The sequence below is a fragment of the Sceloporus undulatus genome, chromosome 1, assembly GCF_019175285.1.
Source record: "Sceloporus undulatus isolate JIND9_A2432 ecotype Alabama chromosome 1, SceUnd_v1.1, whole genome shotgun sequence".
In the NCBI taxonomy this organism is placed as follows: Eukaryota; Metazoa; Chordata; class Lepidosauria; order Squamata; family Phrynosomatidae; genus Sceloporus; species Sceloporus undulatus.
This window is the reverse complement of record NC_056522.1, coordinates 318,098,119-318,122,700: the sequence shown is the minus strand read 5'-3', so window position 1 is coordinate 318,122,700 and position 24,582 is coordinate 318,098,119. Positions and strand designations below refer to the sequence as shown.

At 38.6% G+C, this 24,582-nt stretch overlaps 2 protein-coding genes across 3 annotated transcripts in view; one reads left to right on the top strand and one right to left on the bottom strand.

Moving 5' to 3' along the window:
- Positions 1 to 10,578, top strand: part of CAPN3 (calpain 3) — a 43,474-nt gene extending 32,896 nt beyond the window's left edge. Inside the window, exons 16-23 of the mRNA XM_042445427.1 lie at positions 1,517 to 1,594; positions 4,158 to 4,215; positions 5,141 to 5,205; positions 5,974 to 6,042; positions 6,704 to 6,782; positions 6,957 to 7,073; positions 8,783 to 8,841; positions 9,956 to 10,578. Coding sequence (XP_042301361.1) covers positions 1,517 to 1,594; positions 4,158 to 4,215; positions 5,141 to 5,205; positions 5,974 to 6,042; positions 6,704 to 6,782; positions 6,957 to 7,073; positions 8,783 to 8,841; positions 9,956 to 9,982 — 552 coding nt within the window. The 3' untranslated portion in view covers positions 9,983 to 10,578. The remainder of the gene's footprint in view (positions 1 to 1,516; positions 1,595 to 4,157; positions 4,216 to 5,140; positions 5,206 to 5,973; positions 6,043 to 6,703; positions 6,783 to 6,956; positions 7,074 to 8,782; positions 8,842 to 9,955) is intronic.
- A 1,936-nt stretch (positions 10,579 to 12,514) lies between these two features.
- Positions 12,515 to 24,582, bottom strand: part of ZNF106 (zinc finger protein 106) — a 73,714-nt gene continuing 61,646 nt past the window's right edge. For both annotated transcript variants that reach the window (XM_042452446.1, XM_042452454.1), the window contains exons 20-23: positions 23,456 to 23,527; positions 21,044 to 21,115; positions 18,980 to 19,126; positions 12,515 to 16,638 (exon numbers count right to left, since the gene is read on the bottom strand). In XM_042452446.1, coding sequence (XP_042308380.1) covers positions 16,582 to 16,638; positions 18,980 to 19,126; positions 21,044 to 21,115; positions 23,456 to 23,527 — 348 coding nt within the window. In that variant the 3' untranslated portion in view covers positions 12,515 to 16,581. The remainder of the gene's footprint in view (positions 16,639 to 18,979; positions 19,127 to 21,043; positions 21,116 to 23,455; positions 23,528 to 24,582) is intronic.

The following is a 24,582-nucleotide window of genomic DNA, read 5'->3' as shown; positions in this document are numbered from 1 at the left end:
GGTGGTCTATACACTCAAACCCCAGATTTTCCAAAACATCCATTATCTTGCCAGCCCTGTGACCAGGTGCATTGTCCTGCAAAAAGGGAGCACTTCTCTGCAGCTTCCTTAGCTATTTTCCCTTCAGTACTTCCAGAGTAGTATTTTGCATTAACTGTTTGATCCTTTTGAAGATAGTTATCAAAATACTGAGGTTGGGACCTTTCCTAATGATGTTTGAGTCTTAAATTTCTTAATCCCTGGAGAAGCTGAATGCTGCCATTGCAATGGCAGCATTCAGCTTCTCCAGGGATGAAGAAATTTAAGATCATAGTGATATTACAATATTTCATCAATAGTGACTAGTCATTCCAAAAATATTCCTAGATCACTCAAATTTTGTATAATAATCTGGAAGTGACAATAGATGCATGCTTGGGATAAAAATAATTGAATAATGCTTAGATACAGCCTACATTTGCTATTGTTATATTATCCACCAAACTCAATTTGATGCCCAGGTCATTTGCCATTATTGCACTTTTCTTTCCTAAAAAGAAAATAAAATCCATCTTGTTAGAAGTCATCTTGGCTTCTATACTTGGCTTCTATGCTTGTGTGCTGCCTTGCAATTTCTGAGGTTTAAGGAGTTACCTGTACTCAAGAATCGATGCAGACTACTAATCAACTGTGCATGTCTTCTCTACTTTTCTATTATTTTCATAAAAAGAAAAGGGAAACTGATAGAGCAGTGATGGTGAACCTTTTAGAGGCCGAGTGCCCAAACTACAACCCAAAACCCACTTATTTATTGCAAAGTGCCATGTCCCTCTGGCTTTCTAGTAACAGACTCTGGCAAACTCTGTGCTGGGGTGATGGCACACGTGCCCACAGAGAGGGCTCTGAGTGCCACCTCTGGCATGCGTGCCATAGGTTCGCCATCACTGTGATAGAGCATTGTTGCAAATCCCATCTCATATATTGCTCAGAAGGCTGAGTGCTCTTTTAGGGCCATTTAGTCTCATTATAAGTCTTTCCTCATAACAACATGGATTTTAGAAAAAAAAAAACCAAGAACGACTAGCCTTTAATATAATATAGTACTGTGCAGTGAATATATATGCCCTGCTTTTCTGTACTGTAGGGAACTGACCTAGCAATGCACAGATTTGTTTATAGGAACAAAAGAAAGTGCAAATGTTCAAATTTGAAATTTTTTAATTTTCAAATTTTTATTTTTCAAAGAAAAAGTCAAAATGGAGCTCAGTTTTATTCGAACTTCTGAAATCTGAATTTTCTGAAAGAACATGCAATGGAGGCAGACTTTTTATTTGTATGCAAGGCCTTCATTATGCTCCTTCCCCTCACATAGTTCTACCCCTGGATTTAGCTAGAAATCATGTGGTCACCAAATATATCAAGTTTGCAAGAAAGCACTGGGTCAGACAGAAATATAGAGGCAGCCTCTTCTTTCATCTAGAAAACCATATATCAGCAGTTCATTACAACCATTTCCCCCCTTTTAATCTCTTTGCAGCCTGCACAGAGAGATTCCGATAAGGAGACTGAAGAAGACAAACAGTTCAGAAATATTTTTCGGCAGATTGCTGGAGATGTGAGTACACAACTACTTGGTTCTTGTGTCAGTCAGGCTAGCCTTGTTAGAATTTAAATAAATAGATTGTACAAAGACTATATTGCAAGGGAAGGAGCTAGCGAAACCATCTCTGAGTATCCCTTGCCCAGAAAAACTTATGAAATTCATTGGGTTACCATAAGCAAACAGGCGACATGAAGACATACACACCAAAAACCCATACAGCCTTAAGCCAAGCCAAACTAATCATAGATTCTGAAAGACATGTTTGGAGGGTGCTCCAGATTTATTCTGCACTTATCCTCCATCAAACACATGTTTTTTAGGGAGAGTCCAGATGATGGCATCTTCCATTTGTGAAGCTCCCATATTTTCCTCACCATTTTCTCTGTCTTTTTTCTTATACAATATGTTGAGTGAAAGATGGAATAACCACACAATATGTTTACTGATGCTGCTACGAACTTAATATATGGAAGCACTTGATGTCTATATCCTACTAGTTACATGCAGGACTGAGCAAAAATGGGCACCCAAGATTTCTCTTTCAGACTGAGGAGGGGATTTTATTGTCTGTTCTCTTTGTTTCAAGGAAAACAAAGCATTCAAGTCTCAGATCCACCACCCCAATAAATTATAGGCTACCCAGTGTTGCATGAAACAACAGATCAGTATGTGTGTGAGTGTACATGCATCTTCAGGTCTCCTGTCAACTTACAGTGACCCCATGAATTTCGCAAGGTTTTATTAGGCAAGAATTAGTCAGAGGCAATTTGCCATTGTCTTCCTCTGAAATATAGCCTACAGCACCAGGGATTCCTTGGCAGTCTCCCATCCAAGTACTAACCAGGGCTGACTCTGCTTAACTTCCAAGATCAGACAGGATCTGGAGCCTTTAGTGTATTTAAGCCCTCTCAGTGATCATAGCTGTGGGTGGAAAATGGACTGGCATCAGCCCTGGAGAAATAGGCTTTTGGTGTGATGCTGCCAAAGGGTGCCCTGAGATCTTTGGATATAGGCAAGATATAAAATTTACTAAATAAATAATCCTGAAAGCCCAAGGTATTGCTGCCATAGGAACCCCCCAACCATGCTTTTCTCAGCTAGCAGCATTTTGGGAAAGGAGCCAAGCAATAAATATTTTCACTACAAACTAGTCAGCTACTATTTTTGACTTCTTGAATGCAGTGCCCAACTATTCTTAAAGGAGCAGCTTAGCTTCCAAATATATTTGTACTTATTTGTACTTGTACATGTTACAGCTCTCAGACTAAATTGATTTTTTAATGGTTTAGACATAGTTGGACTTGTTTACCTTCTTAAAAACAAAAACAAAACATGACTACTCTTAAAGAAACCAAAATAATATATTGGGACAAACTTCCACCTATCTGGCCGAACTACCCCAGTTTTTAAATCATATTAAAACTGAGGGTGTTAGTTCTAAAATCTTTTAAACTTGATTTCCTGAATGCACCATGTATCCCTAATGATCAATGCTCATTGCAGCACTATTCTTTCAATTAGTGTAGAATTATATATTGGTATACTGGAGAACCAATATGCTATAGTGGTCTGAGTGTTGGACTACGACACTGAAGATCAGGGTTCAATACCATGTTCGGCCATAGAAACCGATTAGTTGACCTTGGGAAAGTCACACACTCTCAGCCCCAGAAAACTCCATGATAGGATCACCTTTGACTCACCATAAGTCAGAAATGACTTGAAGGCACACTGCACCAAATATTTTGAGCTGATATATTGTGATTTTTGTTGGTATATTGAACTGGCATAACATTACATAGAATTCATACAGAATTATGTAATTTCTCTGTTATGAATTTGAAGAATGCTGGACATGCCAGCCTGGTTCATCACATATTCAGTTCCTCCCAAACTACCCAGCACATTCTGTTCTGCTTTTATATTAAATCATACAGCAAACTAGAAAAATTGGAGCACCAGCCATTTGGAGACACATAGCCACAACGATGCTTTCCCAATATCACATCATGTTTCCAATGCTGCTTCCAGAACTTCTGATTTTATGTTCAGGGGGTCTGAGACTCCTGTGTGGACATGTTCTCAGAATACGATTCAAAATGGTTTCAGTTCTTCCCTGTTGCATTGCATCACACTATGTGGGTCTGTCCCAAACACAACATTAATTGTTGTGCTAGAAAGTGATAATTAAACACTTACATAACATTCCTTTATCTGTGAACAATCATGCTTTGAAAAGAGATGAAATACATCTTGATTGAGCCAGCACAGTATAGTGGTTTGAATGCTGAATTAGGACTCCAGGAGACATGGGCCTGAATCCCCAGTTGGCCATGGAAACCCACCTTGGCCAAATGGCACTCTCTCAGCCTCAGAGGAAGGCAATGGCAAACTTCCTCTGAACAAATCTTGAAAGGAAAAACCCTGTGATAGGTTCACCTTAGGGTCACTGTGAGTGGAAATTGACTTGAAGGCACATGACAGCAGACATCTTGATTAGAAATGTAATTCTTAGCAACTTTTGCCGTTAGGTGACTTTACCATCGTCATGATCTATTCTTCCTTTGCTTTATAGGACATGGAGATCAGTGCTGATGAACTCAGGAATGTTCTCAACAATGTTCTGAAAAAGCGTAAGTGTGATATCCCATTTATTCTTCCATGGTGCCTTTAAAAACATTTATTACTTATTTAATGTATTTCTGTATCGCCTCCCAACCCACAAGTGCTCCTGAGGCCATGAACAAATTCTTTAAAAATTAAAACTTTTTAAAAACACATTATAGTAAAATACATTGAAGCAGTCTAAAATCAGTCCTACAATCTAATTTTGAAACAGTTAAAACAGCGATTTCAAATACTGTACTGAATGCCATGCAGAACAGCACTGTTTGGGCTGCCTGCAGAAGCTTAAGAGAGATGGGGCCAGCCTAACAGGTTTGGGTAGGCAATTCCACAGTTGGGGCACTGCTACAGAGACAGCCCTGTTACATGGACATACCAACCTAACTTCACGAGGACAACAGGCAGTGGCGCTCCACCCCTGGTGTCACCCAGTGCAGGGGGCCTACCGGGGTGGCAGCCAAAAGGGGGCACTTGGCCCCCTCCCTCACTGCAGTGGCAGAGGTCTCTGCATGAATCACCTATTCTGTCGTTGTTTTTGTTGTTGTGTACATTCAAGTCATTTCCACCTTATGGTGACCCTAAGGTGATCCTATCATGGGGTTTTCTTGGCATGATTTGTTGAGAGGAGGTTTAACCCCCACCCCCGTAACATCCTTGTTAGGATTTTTATGCATTTAAAAAGAATAATGAGTATTCAGCACCAAGAACAATTGCATAGTACGCAACTTTAATTGCATGCTCTGAAAACTCTATAAGGCTCTATAAAACTGTTCTGGGCTCTGCAGGGCAAGGCATGGATCAATGTTTGAAAATAAAATTTTTTAAATGCGTTAGCTGGGAGATACATTTGGTTTTAAATTTTGAATGATCTGTGCAGTACTTTGAAAATTAAATAATAATAATATGTTATGTAATTGAAATAATTTTTTTCAGACAAGGAGCTGAAGACAGAAGGGTTTGCACTAGAATCTTGCCGCAGTATGATTGCCTTAATGGATGTATCCTTCTCAAATTATGTACATCATAATTCAAGTCATACATATATATTAGTGCTCTCATAAAGGACTGGAACTCATGCAACCCTCAGATATTCAACTGTAGTCCCCAGCATCCCTCACCATTGGTTATATTGGCTAGGTAAGATGAGAACTGCAGGCCAAAATATCTGCAGGACTCAATGACTCCCATTTGTTGTTGTGTGCCTTCACATTATTTTTGGCTCATAATGCCCCTGAGGCAAACCTATCATAGGGTTTTCTGAGGCTGAGAGTGTGTGACATTCCCAAGGTTACCCAGTTATGTTCTACATTTCTGACTTTTAGTGACTCTATCATGGGGTTTTCAGCTTTACAAAACTTGCTTCTTCAATTGTTGCACAATGTGAGGTATTTTACTGTATTTTTAATTTCTATCTCACCTTTCTTTTAATATAGAACCCAAAGTCATTTATATTAGTAGGGCCTTATCCTGAGGTCTCTGATGAAAGATGATCTTTATAGTATCTTTCTCAATATTCTCTTTTATACTCCAAGATACTTGTGCATTGGTAAATCGATAGAACCCCATCATATAAACACAACCACCAGTAAAACAACTGCAAAACCAAAAAGTGGTCCCACTCAGTAGTTAAGTAGCAGTTTTAATGAAGATCTTAAATTTTTGGAGGTTTTTTTTTTAAACTAAACCTCTTCTCCATTCCTTAAACTGAATGCTAGTTTTACCCATTGTATTTCAATAAAATATTGAACTGAACACCAAAATCACAGACAGATGGTTCTGGGAAAATAAACCTTGAAGAGTTTCGACACCTTTGGAACAAGATTAAAAGCTGGCAGGTACTTTCCATGTATAACAAAATTCTGATGTGCTTTCAGATAAAGCAACTCCTCCTCCATGTACTCTATTCATGTGTAGAGTTTCTCTTAAAAGCTTACTAGACACCATCACTATCCTGAAATCACAGTGATTTCCCTTTCACTTTTTATAAATCCCATTAAGGTTCTAAACCTTATTTAAACCCTATTCACACCATGTAGTGAGTCCTGATATTCATGTCACCACTTGAGTATGGTTTCTGCAATTTCATGGTTGGACCACTTCCCACCACAGTAATATCTGAATGGCAGAGCGGTATCAAAAGCACAATAAAATATTTCCTGTCATGCCTAAAGTACATATGATTTTATCACAAGGACTGCTCCATAGATAATTCTGGTCTTCACAGTTTAATAAGTGGTTTGACTAGACCAAGACCCATATTGCTATCAATGGAAGTGCAATTCCTGTTAGCTAAGAAGTCCAACCTAATTGTAACGATACTATCAGGTTATACAAACAATTTTTGACATTGTGTGGCCTACGAAACAATAGACCATTTTCAATATTTCCTGTAGGGACAGGGCCATCTGCTATAGTGGATATTTCTGAAACAGTTTTCCTCCTTGCTAGTAGCATTCCAACAAAACTAAACCCATAATTTCCACTGTTCTTTTCCAGAAAATTTTCAAACACTATGACACTGATCAGTCAGGAACCATTAACAGCTATGAGATGCGTAATGCAGTAAAAGATGCAGGTATTGTATGGTGCTTGTTGTTCTATATTCTTTGGACATAATCTTTGCCAGTGTATTCTTTTGCTTTCTTTGTGATAGATCTTCTGTGAAAATTATACAGTATTACAATATTAGCAAGAGAGAAAATGGAAATAAAATTAAACTTGGTATGTTTTACTTTGGTTTTTCCCTCAGGATTTCAGCTGAATAACCAATTGTATGACATCATTACAATGCGGTATGCTGACAGAAATATGAATATTGAGTTTGACAGCTTTATCTGCTGCTTTGTCAGGCTAGAAGGAATGTTCCGTGAGTATATTTATTTTATCTGGCTAAAAATATTCAGTTATTCCACTCAAGAATCCTCACCATATAATAAGGCCCTACCAGCAACAACAGCAAAAAAAGCTCTACTGGACTGAAGACAATGTTAACAATGAACAGCAAAAGAGCAGGGTCTCAACAACTATTACATGCACACAAGTACATCACATAAACAAGACAAATATCAATAAATATATTTATGACAATTATGAAACAGAGAAATGAAAATATCTAAAGAGTTAAATAAAATGTCAAATATACAATATGAAAAATGACTTGCAATGTAGCCAAGGGTAACAATACTTACAGTATATGACAAGACAATACCAAAATTTATCTAAATACATAGCATAAACATATCAAAAGACATTGTGTCAAATGAACATGAGTCCAAAATAAATGGGCTATATCATAGCTAATTTATATTATGATCTTAATCTGTATCGCCCTTTGAAAAATTATATGGTCAGTATATTGATGGCATAGTCATTTTTTCTCAGGTATGTTTAGTAAACCAGTATTTTGAATGGACAAAAAATTGTCCAATTTTCTTACAACTTTCGTTAAAGAAATTGCTTTTTGGAGTGTTCTGATTTTTATCAATAATTCTTGCATTGGTGTTCAGAATTACTATGAGCATACCTATAGAAATTCAGTCCTTTAACTCTTTATATATTTTCATTTTTCAGTTTTTCATAATTGTTACAAATATCACATTCATTTTGTTGTCTTGTTTTTGTGATAAGTCTTGTGTGCTTCTTGTAAACGTTGACAATAAGACCCAATTCTTTTCACCATGATCAGTGATAGCAGCATAGGCCTTACAACTTTCGTTAAGTCATCTCAAAGATCCCTGTGCCTAAGCTGAAGTCCTTTTTTCTCTTGCTTCGTGCCCATAAATTCATTAGCATGCCAGTGAACAGAATAGGAAAGTTTTCTGGACCATTTCCAGCTGTCTTCTGGTCACTGGAGAACAGTGGTCTCTGTATTCTGATACTGATATCAGACCAATCTAACCATTCCACAACCAAGTCTGTAAACATCTGAAGACATTACTAATTGCCACCATTTAAAAAATGACTAATTATTTGAGGTGCCCCATAATTTATATGCTCCCATATCTATGCCAATTCATACCTAATACCTATGGGCATCAGCATAAGGTCGTGGTTTGAGCACTGGACTAAAGCTCCAGGAGACCAGGGTTTAAATAGTGACTCAACTACAGAAACCTATTGCGTGAACTTGGGCAAGTAATACTTTGTCAACCTGAGTAATTCTATGCACTGGTGTCTTGACAGCTTCAAAATAAGACATCTGGCAGGATTTCCCAATCTTACCAGTGCAAGTTGTCACCAATGTTGATGAATTTCTGGTTCACCATCCTTCCCCAAAATGGTGTGCTACAGAACTGTTTGGTTAGGATTCCCATCATTCCTAGCCAGCACAAACTGTCATGCTGGATGCAGAAAATGGAGTTGTACTCCAAAACAACTTAAGCCTACCAGGTTAATAAAATTTGTATAACACTGTTTAACAGGAGTTAAGGCAACTGGTGTTTGCTCCCTGAATTTGAGTGGCAAAGGTGGAAATTTTGGAAGTCCCAGCACTTAGGTTTGGCTTACTGGTCAGAATGCTCAGTATTTTGCCTAGAGTGATTTTTGATATACTTTTTTTCCTTCGCACTCCTTTAGGTGCATTTAATGCCTTTGATAAAGATGGAGATGGTATTATTAAACTGAATGTCTTAGAGGTAATCACTTTTACTCCGGCACATTTCTTCATTAAATAAAACCTTATTCTGTAGCTTTAGATACTTTAATGGTGGTGAGGGCCATCAGTGGCTACTAGCCAGGGCTCACCTCCATCATATGTCTATCAGTGGCCAGGAAAAACAAGACACAAGGTAGCATTGCTTTCATGTCTTACTGGCTGGCCACTGTGTGAAAAGAATGCTAGTCTTATATTGGTCTTTGGTCTGATCCACCATGGCTTTCTTGTATTTTGATTTACCATGCAGCTGTCTCTCATCCTAACAGAGAAACAGACAAAAAGAATGTAACATTTCAAGAGCTAATTGGTTTTAAGGCTACTTCTCATGATGAAAATAAGTGATATGCATAATGTTATTTTAAGGAAGCCACAGCTTTTGCTTAAAAGCTGATGTATGTGGCTAATGGTCTGGAAATAGAGGAACCAAGCACATGTATAATCTGCTTCCCTGCTATGGGTGAACAGTTTCTGGGGAATTTTATCTCCAGCAGAGAGCCTTCAGTTTCACAGCAAGTGGACAAATGCAAAGTCATGTGGGTGGAAGTCTACTACACACTCGAATATCTTTCTTTTCTTCTTCCGCCCCCACAGCCACCACTAAACGTGTTCTGTAGGATCTTCCAATCCTCCAGAGCATTACACCATGCCTTACTGTGGTTTGCCCTTGTTTTCATGAGTAAAGAAACAAAGTTCTCATCCTTTCAGTGCATGTTTATCCATGAAGTGTGAGCACTTCTGATAATTCTGTGGGTATGGGTGCAAAGCTGGAAAGAGAGGACTTCCAATTTAGCTAATACAAGGGAGTGTCATCTTGCATATATATATCTTTCTGTGTTCTCAAAAGCAGTGTTTCACAACCCTAGAGGTTCTTATTTAGGCCTTGGTTTCTTTAAATATTGGAATGGTACCAGGATTTCAAACTGACCCTCTGTATATTTATTTAGTAAGAAATTCCATAATTTTCTAAAGTGCTAGTTCTAGATAAATCCAAAACAGAATTGTAGACTTGGGAAGATTGTGTGGGGAGCCATATTTTGCCTGCACTTTTAGATATATCTATTGCCACTTAACACTGCTTTTCTCTCTCCTTCCAGTGGTTGCAGCTCACCATGTATGCCTGAAGGCCACACTTGTGTTCTTACCATTACTTATCCTCTTCTCACAATGAGAGCCAGATTTCTGTCAAAAAGAAGCCTGCCATTATTGAGTTGCAGAATCTTTTATATATATATTTCCTCTGACAGCTACAAGGGGAGTACAGTTTGTGTACAAACAAAAAGTGATATCTATCTCCCTTTACCAGATAAGATTTGTGAATCTAAAGTCTACTTTTATCACTTATTGAACTGACATCGACAGTACCATATGTTCCATATAGAAAAAGATAACTGCCACCATTGCACTGGGAAATACCGTTATGCTGCATACTGGCCTAATTACAATGTTACACTATTAGTTGTCTGCTAGTGCTATAGGACTTTCCTCCTCTCCTCACTCCACAAAATCATTCTCTACAGTTTTCCCCAGCTTTCCGCAGCAGGTTTCAAAGGCTTCCATCAGCAGGAAGACCCCCTTTGAATCCTGGACAAGTTTACATGTTTGTTGGAAATTATACCTGTTGTTTGCTTTAAAGATAATAGATTTTGCAGTGTGGAAATCTTCAGTGTTAAGGAATGTTAAGTTATCACTATTAAATAGATTTTCAGAAATACCCAAACAGATGTATCTCATTTGAGTTAATTCAATGTAGCTGAAAACAACATAGCTGAGGCCGGCCATCAGCACAGAACAATACACATGCAAATCACTCCTGCATTCCCAGGTTCACACAGTATATATACACCCAATTTTTTCCAGGCAAAGCATTCTCTGAAGATGCCACCCACAGATGCTGGCGAAACGTCAGGAAGAAACATTTCTAGAACATGGCCACATAGCCTGAAAAAAAACCCACGGACGCTGGCCATGAAAGCCTTCGACTTCACAATGTCAAAATCAATTCATCAGCCTGCTTTAATAAGGATGCAGCAACCTCAGCAGCTTTTTCTACTAATTTTTCTCTTTTAGAGATTTGTGAAATGCTAACTTGGGCCCAACTATCAATTTCTGCCTGCCAAAAAGGACCTTTATGTCATCACATATACATATGACTTTGGCTCTCTTGGGTGACTAATAGGACACAACCCATTCTCAGATGCATATCTTTATATGTACCCAGAAGATATCTCCAGATATCTGAAGTACCAATGACACCAGTTTCAGTTTAGAAAAGATACCATGGGTGCAGCTGCTTTAGTGTTGTAAAGCACCTTTATATGTTAAACTTTTCTTCAATGGATGTGCAGTGTCCAAATTAACATACATGATCAAATAAATTTAATACTATACCATCTCCTAGCAGATGGGTCTCCTTTTAACAATAAAGATTTCTAGGCAAGAGAAATTCAATATTGAAGAAACAACCCTTTCTTTCATTTAGTCTCAAAGGTGCTACAAGATCTCTCTACGTACTAATCCTTTCATTTTGTGTGTCTTATATTCCAGAAGGTTTCATAATGTTCTGAATGATAGGGAACAATGGTAAATGTAACAGGAAAGATGCCTTTCAGATATTAAGACCTGTAACCAGCATAATCTTAAAAGAGGGGTATATGAGGAACAGTCCTTCACATAAACTATACATTTTAATTCCAAAGATATACCGTATTTTCCGGCGCATAAGACGACTGGACGTATAAGACAACCCCCAAGTTTTCCAGTTAAAATATAGTGTTTGGGACATACTCACCGTATAAGACTAACCCTCTTCCAATGCACACCAAATTTTTTAAAAAAAAACAGATTTGATTTCAATATGGTAATTTTAATTCAAATGACATGCAGGTACTTAGCAGGAAACCTTGTTGTATACAAAGCGTGCTTGGATTGGTCAGCTCTCCCTGCCTGCCCAGCCCTCCCTGTCTCCAAGACTATCAAAGCGGTAGCTGCTTTCATAAGATCGTTGCATATGGTGGGGATGCGGCCGCGGCTGTTTTTGAGCTCCCTCCATCATATGTGGCAACTGCAGAGTCTCCATTCTGACTCAGAAGTTTCAGCACCTGCCCTATAAGACAACATCCGGCGTATAAGACGACCCCCGACTTTTGAGAAGATTTTCCTGGGTTAAAAATGCCAGAAAATACAGTATGTGCTTCTCTCACTGGGTCATTCTGGGGAATATCCTCGAAAGCTAAAATTTGGTATGTGCACAGTACAAGGTATTTTTATTATTTAAAAAGACAGGAAATATGACATTTATATATAATTTCTCTCAAAAACATGTGCTCAACTGTTTCAGATGCTCTATATGAAAAACTTATTTCACTAGATCAGTGCAGCAAATCAGGTAAAAACATGTAATAAATTGATTTAACCACATTTTGCTACACTAATTAACATAAGGCTTTGTTCACATGGAAACTCCATGTCAGAAAAAATACCAAGCTACAATATTTAAGGACCAGTGAATTTTGAAATACCCTACACACAATTGTGAATTATTCCTGATCAAAACCTGAATAACTACTTTGCTACCACAAAAAGTTAAGCCACTAACCCAATCAAACCATTAAAAAATCAATTGAGAGACAGGAAGAATTGAGGCCACACCGGACTTCTCTTGTTATAAAGTAGATTTATTTTATTTTTATTTTTTTCTTTTTCTTTATTTAGTTCACAGCTTTGTAGTAGAAAGGAAAGGAAAGACCAAGTCATTCTTTGCATATCAGCCCACACATCTTTACTCATGAGAAAAGTCACACAAGTTATCCCACAGAAACTAAATAAGGTGATGAAAGCTGCCAATAAAGCTGTTAAGAGGTTTATTACTTATGTGGTTTCTCCCATCTAGTATTTTTACAATCACATCAATCTGTTCCTTGTTTTAATTGGTGTACAATTTGAACCTTTCTGGTTGTGTTCATGTTATGATATTGTACATGAAGACTGCATATTTTGTCCTTCATATAAAGCCAAACTGCCAGGACCCTAGAGATCTAGGAAAACCAACATTTAGAGCAAGAAAGATATTGGATGTATATTGCTTTTACATTAAAAAACAACAACAACTAAATGCCACTGAATGTATGAGTTCTCAAATATGAATCCAGATTTTTTTTTAATCAGCCATACCGCCAAAACAGAGTTTACATTCTAGCTGACAATTAAAATGCAAGCCGGAGCCATCAAGATGGAGGTTTGATCACCATCGCCAGCTAGAGTGTGGACTGTAGCTTTGGAGTCTTGATTATTGATGCCTAAGCATTTGTCTCAAGGGGCAAACAGAAGCTGGGACACTGAGATTCAGTTGTAAAAAAAGATTCAAACAGCTGAACAACAGAGCAGCTCCCTGATATTTGATACACAGACCATTCCTGCACAGCTCTTAACACACACCAAATCCTTACATTCACTAAATAAGATAAATGGCATAAAATAAATGCCTATTGTGTTGGGGAAGTGTGTTGGCATGCAGTCCAAATTCACTCCATATACAGCCAACAATAGCTTACTCAGACATTAGCCAACACAAAACTTTACACTTCCCACACAGTTCAAAAACACACTCCACAATTCCCTCTAGCCACATCATTTCTATCTCCCTACCTTCAAAGGCAAAAACTTTCTAAAGATTATTTCAACTTATTTGTACAAAGATGCCAGAAACTTGGAAACTGTATGAACTTGACAGTCTACATCTCACAATTTGACAATGAGAATGTCCTTTGTATTGCCGCCACAGTTTCTGGCAGAGCCTACAAGAACATAACATTTGCCAATAAAGAGGCAGAAGTATAGAAAGCACAACCTCAAACCAAAAACAATACAAACAAAATCCCTGATATATAACAGAAGAACTTCTATAACCTGAAAGAACTGTGACACTCTAATAGATGTTTCATTGGAATATACTGAAGTGCTGAGAACTTCTGCAGCTAAGTAGTGATGCTAATTTATGCATATGTGACATGGTTTAGAAGAGTTCTTCTCAAAGTCTCAGATAAAGGCCAACATCAGAACCAAACTTTGGTAAGACACAACCACACTATTGCTAAATCAGTTTGAAGACAAATTATCTAAGACATCCCAAAATGGATGCAAGGAAAAGGTATTTTCTCAACCATCTTTAACACACATATACACAAACAACCTATTATAACAGCTTAGAAAAAATGTAGTGTAAGTTATGTAACACTTACAGCTACTGCTCTAATGAAAAAAATATCATTACATTTTCGCAAAGTCACTATCCTCTTCTAGTAAAACTTTGAAGAAAATCATTGAAGAAGATGCAAAATTAAAATCCATTCACTCACTTATCTTCAAGAATACACAAACACAGCATGCCACATATTTTTCTTACAAACACACTTATCCTGTACCTTCATTTCAATCATGTTTAGCTTAGGATGATCTCAAAATCAATCCATTAAAAAAAAAAACACCATACCACTTCTATGGGTTGAACACTAGAACTGCTTGGTAAAGTAGTAAAAGTTCCCCCAAAATGATCTCGTTACAATTCCCTTAGCTTGTACCACTGTGAGAACAGCAATCCAATGCATCAACAAAACAAAAGACTAATACTCCTCAGAAATCTTCTACAGATAAACTGCAAAATAAAAGAGTTCCTGATGGAGGTTGCTGCTTCTCTCTGGAAAGTCTCCTTCCCCCAGCAGACGATTTTCTAGTCATGGGGAAAGAGTGAAAAGGGAATATTTTATTTAGAGTGGTTGTTGTAGACTGTTTTCTCTCCAGATGTTTCTGACAACGCTCGAAAGCTCCACTCATTATCAATAACCAGAGGTGCCAAGAGTTGAGGTCCAAAACATCTGGAGGGCCAAAGTTTAAAAACCACTGATATAAAGAAACATGTTGCTTTTTCAAAGCATTTTAAAATGCAATGAATATATTGAAGATTGGACAAATTCTATAGCATTTCCCAAGTTCTCTGGCAAGCTTTCAAGGTGAGCTGAAAAGCAACTTCCAGATATAAGTCTGTTCTAACTCTTACAGCTAGCTGTTGATAACCTCCTGTGTGTGCATCATCTCAAGTTGTCAAATGTTGATTACAACACTCTTTGCTCTTTTAATATTTTAGACATCATCAGAAACAAAATGAAACAAGTCAAAGCCTACATAGGTAGGTATTCAAGACTGTTAGAGAGATTCTCAGTTCCCTTTTGTAATAATAATAAAGACTGAAGTCAGTAATAACAAGAATAATGGCTTAGAACTAAAGAACAAACCACTTGTACAAACTTGAGTAGTGGGAACTTCTGCACCCACCCAAGCAAATAGTGCTGATGTTCCCACACACATTTGAATTCTTTGCACTGTAATTATTGTCTTCCAGCTCTATTAGTTTCTCAGACTGCTACTTCTACTTCATTATAGTAAATTGTGGCACAACACATGCCCATGATACTCCCAGCTTCTGCTTGGGCTCCTTCAATTTTAAAAGTTCGTGTTTTACATACTGTGTTTTGCACAGTAACATTCAATTACAGAAATTTTAAGGTATTCAGCAAAAATGAAACGAGGTTATATTGGGACAAGAGGACCAACCAGAAACTGCTTTAAAAACACAGGGTGGTCTCGTGTCAACTGGACAGAAATTAACATGTTCAGATTCAATGCAGGACTCCAAAGCTCAGCAAATTAAATGCCACAATAGATCATAAACGTTCAGAATCAGGGACACAGGCCTATTTTTGTGGCAAGACAGCACTGAATATAAGTGTACAGATACAAAAGCTTAAAAGCTGAAATTGTTATCTGCACTAGCCTTTGCACCAAAGTTCACAATAATTAAAAGTGAACAATTTACAGTAAATGTGTTTTAAGGAACAGGCTGCTTAGATGATGCTATCAATCATTTAGCCTGCTGGGTGATTAAAATGTACAGAAAGTAGTGTAGTGACTAACTCTGCAGACCTTGGCATATACTACCCAGTTGCTAGTATTCCCAGTTGTAGTGAATCTGAACTCACTGAATAAACTGCTGAGTAAGTCAATACTTATAAAGCCCCACTTAATCAATGGGTTTACCCTAGTTGGGATTAACAGCTGGTTTTTGCCTTAGCATTTAGAGTTTTGCTGGTAGGTTAAATTACAATATAAATTGAAGATTTAAAAGGAAAGCTTTCACGTTAAGACCTCACATCAAAAGAAAGATACTAAGGTGTAATGGAAGGAAATGCAGAGCAAAATGCTTAAGTGGTATTTTCTAGTCTGTGTTTTATTATCATCATCATTATTGTCTACATCCCAAACTATAAATTATCTGGGAGGATCTGGCATACAACATAAAACAGAAAGGTTAACACAACAGGCACCCAGTGTGAGTTCTAAACATTCCTCTGAATAACAAATTTTATACATGTGCAATGCACCTCTTTGAAAGGGAAGACAAAATGAATGGTTCTGTTGTTGTTGCTTCTGTTAATGAATTCAACATAGTTTTGTTTGGTCTAAGTCTGTCAGTCATTTCCTTATCTACAGAGCTGCAAGCCAGATGCTGTCTCTGTAGTGAAAAAGAAAAATGGTGGAAAAAGCCCATGTCCTTTTCCTACTCCAAATATGAACTAAAGAAGAAAAAAGGAGAGGACTAGAGGTGGACGAGGCATGGAAAACTTCCAGTATATAAAAAGGACTTCCCAATGTGGGAGGCAAAAAAACTTCATGAGTCAATCTTGCTATCATCTTCTGCATGTTTTTCAATATGTCCCACTGCATCCTATAAAAAGAGAGGGGGGGAGCATTTACCAAACAGAGCTTACAACCAATCAACTAAAGTTGTATTTTATTTACTTATTAATTAAAATATTGTGGGAAGTCAGAGCAGCACACAGATAAACCAATAAACAGTTTAAAACAATTACAAATTAAAACAATAAATTAAAACAATACTTTGTGTTCCTGTTCTGTAACACTAATTATGTTTTGTTCATTCTATGTTTCAGGTAGGAGTAAACAGATTACAATACAAACCATAGGAATGGGTGAAATGTGTTGTAAATCAGGACTCCTCCCATTCTATCTATTCTGCCATAAACTTTATGAATTTGACCCTAACTGCATGAGCCCTTGAAAGATTGCCTTCCCTTGTATTAGACCATGAAGATCTTCAAAGGAGGCCTAGCTGGTCATACCATGATCTCCAGGCTGCTAACACCAAAGCAGATCACAGAATCATAGAGTTGGAAGACTTTGGAGATCATCTATTCCACCAGTGCTGGCTGCGCAAAGCAGGATGCACCTGGAACATCCCTGACAGATAGCCATCCAAGCCTCTGCTTAAATGCCTCCAATGAAAGAGAATTCATTACCTACCAAGACAACGTATTCTGCTGCCAAAGTATTCTCTCACATTTAGTAAGTCTGTTACTACTCCTGTTTATCTGAAAACTATTTACCTGAAAGCTCCCCATACTTTCCTGCTTCACTTAAGTTTGCTCCATCTTCTGACTAGGTATGTTTGAAAAACTGTCCAATTACAATAGTATGTTACCATGGCAGTTGAATTGGAATAACAGCCCTACAACTATGTAGTAATACAGAGTCCCAGGTTTTGTCTAGATTTGTTGTTCTTTATTAAATGTTTGTAACATTGTACTTGGATATATATTAAGAGTGGAAACCATGCAGCTATCCAGATGTCAAGACTGCAACTCCCAGCAGTCCTAGTCAGCATAGCCAATGAAGATAAATGCTGAGAGTTGAAGTCTTATCATCCAGAATATACTCATATTCTAGATGTGTAGAGGTCAGGGGAAAATTTCTCCCCCAGACTCATCTGCAGCACCATACATAACCCCAAACGAAGCCCAAATACCTTTATTTTCCTCTCCAGTCCCTCTCAAAATATTGACCAGAAGTGATGTCACATTCTTATTACCATTTTGTATGGGACTGCAATGGAAATTGGAAGTATTTTGGGTTGGTATGGAGTTCTGGGGTGCTTGCGGGGATGCAGAGTGTTATTTTCATATGTTTTTATTTGTTTGGTCAGGATTCTGCATGATTCTTGGGCAAAAACTGCCCCCAAATAAATGCTAGGTTTTTTTTTAAGTTGAGGAGTTGGGGGCTTTGGATGGCAGGTGGGGGCTTTAGGGACCACAAAAGTGTGGTCTTGGGGTGACATGTGGCCCATGTTCCACACCACACCCACCATTAATCTAGAATGTCACAATTCTATCCTGGTTGATATTAATATTCTTTAATCAGCTATATGGCCCCTGAATAAACCTTATACACCATTCTTAGAAGGACAAGGGAAGGAGAATCCTGGTGGAGGAATTGCTAAATCCAAAGCTTTACCAGGTTCACCTTTGTAGGTTAGAAGGAAGACTTGCAAGAGGAAAGACATCACACTGCTCTAGGGCTAGTATAATTTCTCCCTTGTACCAGAACTTGCCAGGGGATTGAAAGAGCCTTGGAACTGGTTAACCCAAAATGTCCCCTGATGTGCCCCCAGGATGCTTTTGCTATTACAAGTGGAGCAATAATGATGGAATGGTAAGGGTGACCCTTAGATACCTTCAGTAAGGATGCTTGTAAGGGCATCCTTCCCTCTTCATCTGCAGACCTCCCTCTCTATGGATGGGGAAGACAATGTAGTCTGTCCTTTGGTCCTAGCATACTTTCCTGAGAACCACAGGACGCAGCCTTATTTTTAAAAAAATGTTATTTTAAAAATATTACAAAAATCGGCAGACCACTGTATTCTCCAGAATTTAGTTATGTATTTGTTGATTCTTTAATATACTTCATATCCAAACTGTACTTCAAATATTCTTTCTAAGGCTCCATCCACACTGCAGAAATAATCCAGTTTGATACCACTTTAACTGTCCTGGCTCAGTGCTATAAAATGCTGGGAACTATAGTTTTGTGAGAGATTCAGTCTTTTCTGTCAAAGAGCTCTGGTGACACAAAAAACTACAGTTCCCAGGAGTCCATATCATTGATCCATGGCAGTTGAAGAGGTCAAACTGGATTATTTCTGCAGTGCAGTTGCAGCCTATGGGTTTTTTCCTGGATTGCTTTGTTTTTTACTATAACACTTTACTACATACCTGCTTGGAACTTTTCCTGGAGGTGAAGAAAGCATCACAGTTCTTCCAGCGGCACTTCAGTGTTTGAAAATTTGGGTTGGTATGATCATTTAACAAATGCTGTTTGAGGTGGTCCACAACTCCAAATATGAGTGAACATCCATGCCACTGGCAAGAGATATGAGAAAAATGTTACAAACAGAATGCTGAGGGCACAAAAATAGTAATAAGAAACAAACATAAAATTAACACACACTGGACAATTAAGCTCCCTCTGTCCACCAATATGTAAACACAACATTAAAAAAAATCACAGAGTACAATCTTATTTATCATTTTTTTTTTTGAAAAATTCCCAGAGATGATCCTACATTCTGTTATCATCAAGCATTTTTTTATTATGTATTGTGTTATGGGCCCATGATTTTAAAATGGAGGAAAAAGAGTACTGTATAGATGTACACATACCTCACCTGGCCAAGGTATGAATAATTAGAATAATAGAACTAGAGAGCTGAAATGAATCCTAAAGGTCATCTAGTCTAATCCCCTGCAAGTACACTGTCAAACAACTCTTATCAGGAAGGTCACATATTCTTTCCCAATAAATCCTTAGTCTGGTTTCCCCCAACAAAATCTCTTGTTTTCATTTGTCTATTTTACTCTATAATCATCACAGAATGGAATCTGATCCATTTTTGTAAACTTCTGCATACACTGGGGGAGGGGGACTAGCCTGCCCTCCAAAGATCACTGACTTGCAACTCCCAGCATTCTTGAATTTGGCTATGTAGGTAAGGGCTGCTGGGAGTTGCAGTCCAACAACACTTGGTAGGCCATACGATTACTATCCCTGCTATAAATCCTAGAGTCATGTTGCTGAAATAAATAAAGCCATTCTAAGTGGAATGATTTCAATGCACAAAGAACAAAAGCAACAAATCTGGCTGTTATCCAGATCTATAGTTATATGCTGCCAGAATTTGCTGTGAAATTGTCCTTGCAACAGCTGACACTCCTGAAAAGATATGCATCTGCCAAGAGGTCTTGCCTCTTCATTACCAGGAATGACCATGGGCAAGAGAGGGAAGGATCATAAATAGGCTCCAGCACTATACACTATAACTCTGTCAGCAGGTGCGTGGTTACTTTGAAATATGACCAGAATTTCTATACACTACACGATGACTGAGATCTAGAAACTATATATTGGGAGAAAGTAAAACCAAGTACTATGAGGATACTAATTAGGTTCTATAGCCTGGTCTTGCCTCTTCGTCTTTTTCTTCTTCTTTTTCTTCTTCTTCTTCTTCTTATTAATAATAATAATAATAAATATCCCACCTTTTTCCCAATAATCAACATGGCTAATATTTTTAATACACAGATTTAAAAACTACACCAAACTGTTGATAAAAGTATACATATAAAGGTTAATTAAAAATCAATTAAATAATTTATAAAGCTAAAATATTAACAATTAAAAGCATTAAAATTCATTAAAATATTATACAAACTATAAAACTACAGTACACAGCACAACATTAAAAGCCTACCCCATTCAATTTCTAAAAACTTGGTAGCAAAAGAATGTTCTCAGATGCTGACAGGAGGAGACAATTCCTAAGTCTGGGAGTAGCTACTGAGAAGGTCCATTACCTTGTCCCACAGAATAAGCTTCAAAACTCATTGTTTAATTGGTGTGGGGTGTTCATCGTATTATTATTACGATGGATCTGGGACAGGGCAGTGAAAATCCTTGGCTGAGACAACAGACCTTGACTACCAGAATGGAGGGAATGAGTGGGAAGGTAAGGAGAAAAATGCTCTGATAAATAAGGAGAGGCCAGCCCATGTAGGGCTTTAAAAATCATCAACAGAAGTTTATAACAAATACAGAAAGGGAAGGGGAGCCAATGACAGATGACAATAAAGGAGAGATTGATCCAAGAAGTGAGCAGACATGATAATACATGCAGCTGAATGCTGGACAGAAATTAAAGGACAGAGGTGAGAAAGAGGAAGCCCCGCAGAAGGAGGTTACAAAAATCCAAGTCTAGCTAACAAAAATGCTTAATGCTTTACCCAGCAACGATAATTCTGCATCAAGTTCAGCCGCACAGCTTGGATGCTACCATCATAACAACCAGTGTAGATCTGAGAAAGGAGGACAAACAAATTTTAATAGCAAGAGAAAATACTTCAAGGAAAATTAATGTACTAAAGGCTTCTCATGTTAGTATTTCATAATGAACTGAAATTCTTGATTTACTTTACAGTAGTTTACAAACATTAAGGGAAAACACACTTCTGGGAATCAGTTTCACAACTCCTACCTAGTCTTTTTACAGTGATAATATTAAGAAAAGGAGCTGAACTGGAAATAGAAAACTATTTTAAAACTCTTTAGTTGCATAAACAGAATTGATGCTGGTTTGCTTTTTAGTTTTTTTTTTTTTTTTTTTTTAAACATTAGACGTACTGGTCAGCCTAGAGTTAGCTCTTCAAACTTTTCCATCACTTAGCATGAACTTAACAGTCTAAATATTTTAGGGAACAGAACACAAAATCAGTAAAATATAGTGTGTCTTACAGTTATGAAGCCCTTACAATGCACTCAGGATTATCCACCAAACAATGTTTCTCTCAGGTCTGCTTCAAGTACCGTATATACTCGACTATAAGTCGAGAAATTTTGGCCCCCAAATGGTCCCCAAAATCCTGGGGTAGACGTATACAAGGGTCAGTGGGGTCCCCCAACCAAGCATCTCTCCAATCGGGCTCCCTCCACAAGAAAAAGCCCACCTGGGGTGACGCTGGGAAGGACGCACGTTCGCCCCGCAGCCTTCTTTCCAGCCAGCCTCCCTCCTCATGAGAAGGGAAGCCGGCTAGAGAGAAGGCAGGGAAGGGTGCGTGTTCGTCCCTCGCAGGCTTCTCTCCAGCCTGCCTCCCTCCTCATGAGGAGCCCTCACGAAAAGGGAAGCCGACTAGAGATAAGCATGGGATGGGCATGCATTCGCCCCTTGCAGGCTTTTCTCCAGCCTGCCTCCCTCCTCATGAGGAGCCCTCACAAGAAGGGAAGCCAACTAGAGAGAAGCCTGGGATGGGCATGCATTCGCCCCTCACAGTCTTCTCTCCAGCCAGCCTCCCTCCTCATGAGGAAGGAGCCTGGCTAGAGAGACGCTAATTGTCCCGGAGCCTCTCCCCAGCTGGGCTGCCCCCCTTAAGTTTGACCCTCGACTTATCCACGGGTCATATAAAAATCTCCATTTCTGGTCCCAAAAGTTGACCTCGACATATACATGAGGTCGACTTATACACAAATATATAAGGTAATTAAGGTGAGATCACACATATGTAACTGCCTGGGTGATAACTAGGTTGAGATCTTTGCATGAACTCTGAATGCAAATCTCTTTTATAAGTATTTCTGTCAAAGCATTCCAGGCAAGGACAGGTACTCTAGGCTGGTTGCATAACAGAGTAAGAGTCACAAGATGAAAAAGATGGCATTGGTGTGCAAAAAGAAAAAGAAAAAAAGAGAGCCACCCCAATGCTTCTGTCTCAGTCACTTTAGTTGCTGACCTTTTCCCAAGGTCAGCAGAGAACAGGGAAAATGAAGTGAAAAGAAGTCCCATTCATTTGAATTCAAGTACAAGGCTGTGCAGGATTGGGAAAACTGTAACAGGTTTCCACAACTCAAGGAAATTCCAATAGAGAGGTCTTTCAAGCCAAGATAGAAATAGGATCAACAAAATATGCATGCATACATAGAGAGATGTGCAGGTATTGGTGCGTCCGTTTGGTCCTTCTGGCAATGCTTTTCAATAGGCTGCTGCTCTGAGATTGCTCTGATCTTTGTATAAAAAACCTTTTTAGCAGGTATGGGAGCTGAAAAGCCTTGTTTCATAGGGCCCGAAGAGACAGACCAAAATAAAGCTGGTTCGGGTCACTTTGGAGGTATGTTGTTTCAATGACACACGCATCTTAAGAGGCCAGATGCTGCACCAAAGCTGCTCTCCAGTCCTTAGAACTAGAGCTTGGCTTTGGCACGGCTTTCGGACTCTTAGGATGCATGCATCATTTAAACAGCATACCTCCAAAGTGACCTGAAGCAGCTTTATTCTGGCCTGTCTGTTTGGGCATAGTCAGCACTAACAGACCAATGGAACCATGCTTCTCATGCTACCTGATATAAAGGACTGGAAATCCTTTTCTTTTCTTTTTTCCCAATCAATGAGTCAGGGACTGGCATTAAATTTGTACCCACTGGGTACAAGTGTTTCTTTCTTTCCTGGAACCCTGTCAGAGACTGGTAGGTACAGCTCATGGACTGGCACTGGTCCAGGGACCAACACTCTGAGTAGCACTGCTATGGAGGGTTTTAGCAGGCAGTTGTCTGGCTAAAAAGCAAGAGGGAGGAGTGGCCCACTCCTAGATAACTATGGCCACTGAGGGAGACCCTGTGACTTGATGGAAAAGAAAAAAAAATGTTACCATGCTCTTATGAATGGTCATGCACATAATCATATCCGAATGTCCTCCGTAGACTTGCAAACGATCATGGGACTTGAGGTGGGGATGGAGAGGGGGAGAAAAGGAAAAATAATTAATAATTTCATAAACTGAGAATCCTACCTTTCTTTTAAAAAGTTGCCCACACAGCTAATAAAGAAGTACAGATACCCTTAGAAACTTCAGTTTCTTGGAAATAACATGCTTCACAATGCTATTTCATTTCACAATATGCTGCTAACTCTCCTGCCACACAAACCTAAACTGGATTCTCTCAGAAAAAGGTGTTAAAATAATGAAAAGTATTTAAATATCCAGATCAGACCTGTGAGTACATGATGAAGGGGCTGAACAGATGGCCTCTTTGGAGCGGCTTGGCACTGTCCCTTTGAGTGCTGGATCAGGGCTGCAGCAACTGCATGCTGCAGGCCTTATCCAACAGTTTGCTAGCTCAAAAAGAAACAGCCAAATGCCTCTCCTTTTCAAGCTGGCAGAAAGCTGTGTTTGCCCTTGCGGCAGCACTTTTGCTTCGTTTCTTTGGCACAGTGTGTACAATAACTGGGCTGCAGGAGCATATCCACGCCGCCTACTGTCTGGTTGGGCAGGCAGTGTGATGGTGGCTTGGGAGTGGACAGGGCAGGCAGTCACCACACCCCCACTCCACCCTGACTCTGGCTCATAGTGCTGGTCTGTTCAGCCCCTTGAAACTGGAGACATGTTTCAAGATGCTCAGAGGATGGCCATTTATTTAGCAAAAAGAAACCCTGACATGTTCCGTCTTCAGGGCTATTTATAATTTAAACCCAGAAATTTCTGAACTAGAAACTCTCAGACTATTTACATGTTTTTTGTTTGTTTATTAAATGGTCTTAAAGTTGGTGGTCCAAATATTTTTGAGATTAGTTTCTAAGAAGCCCCTGAAGAAGGCTTTAAGAATTTACATGTACTGAATCATACTGAGCTTTTAATCATCATCATCATCATCATCATCATCATCATCATCTCTTTCTTCTCCCAAAATTGGAACTCAAAGCAGCTTACAATTTAAAACCATACAATTACACATAAAAAAGTGAACATTAAAATGAAATTAATCTGTTAAAGTATTA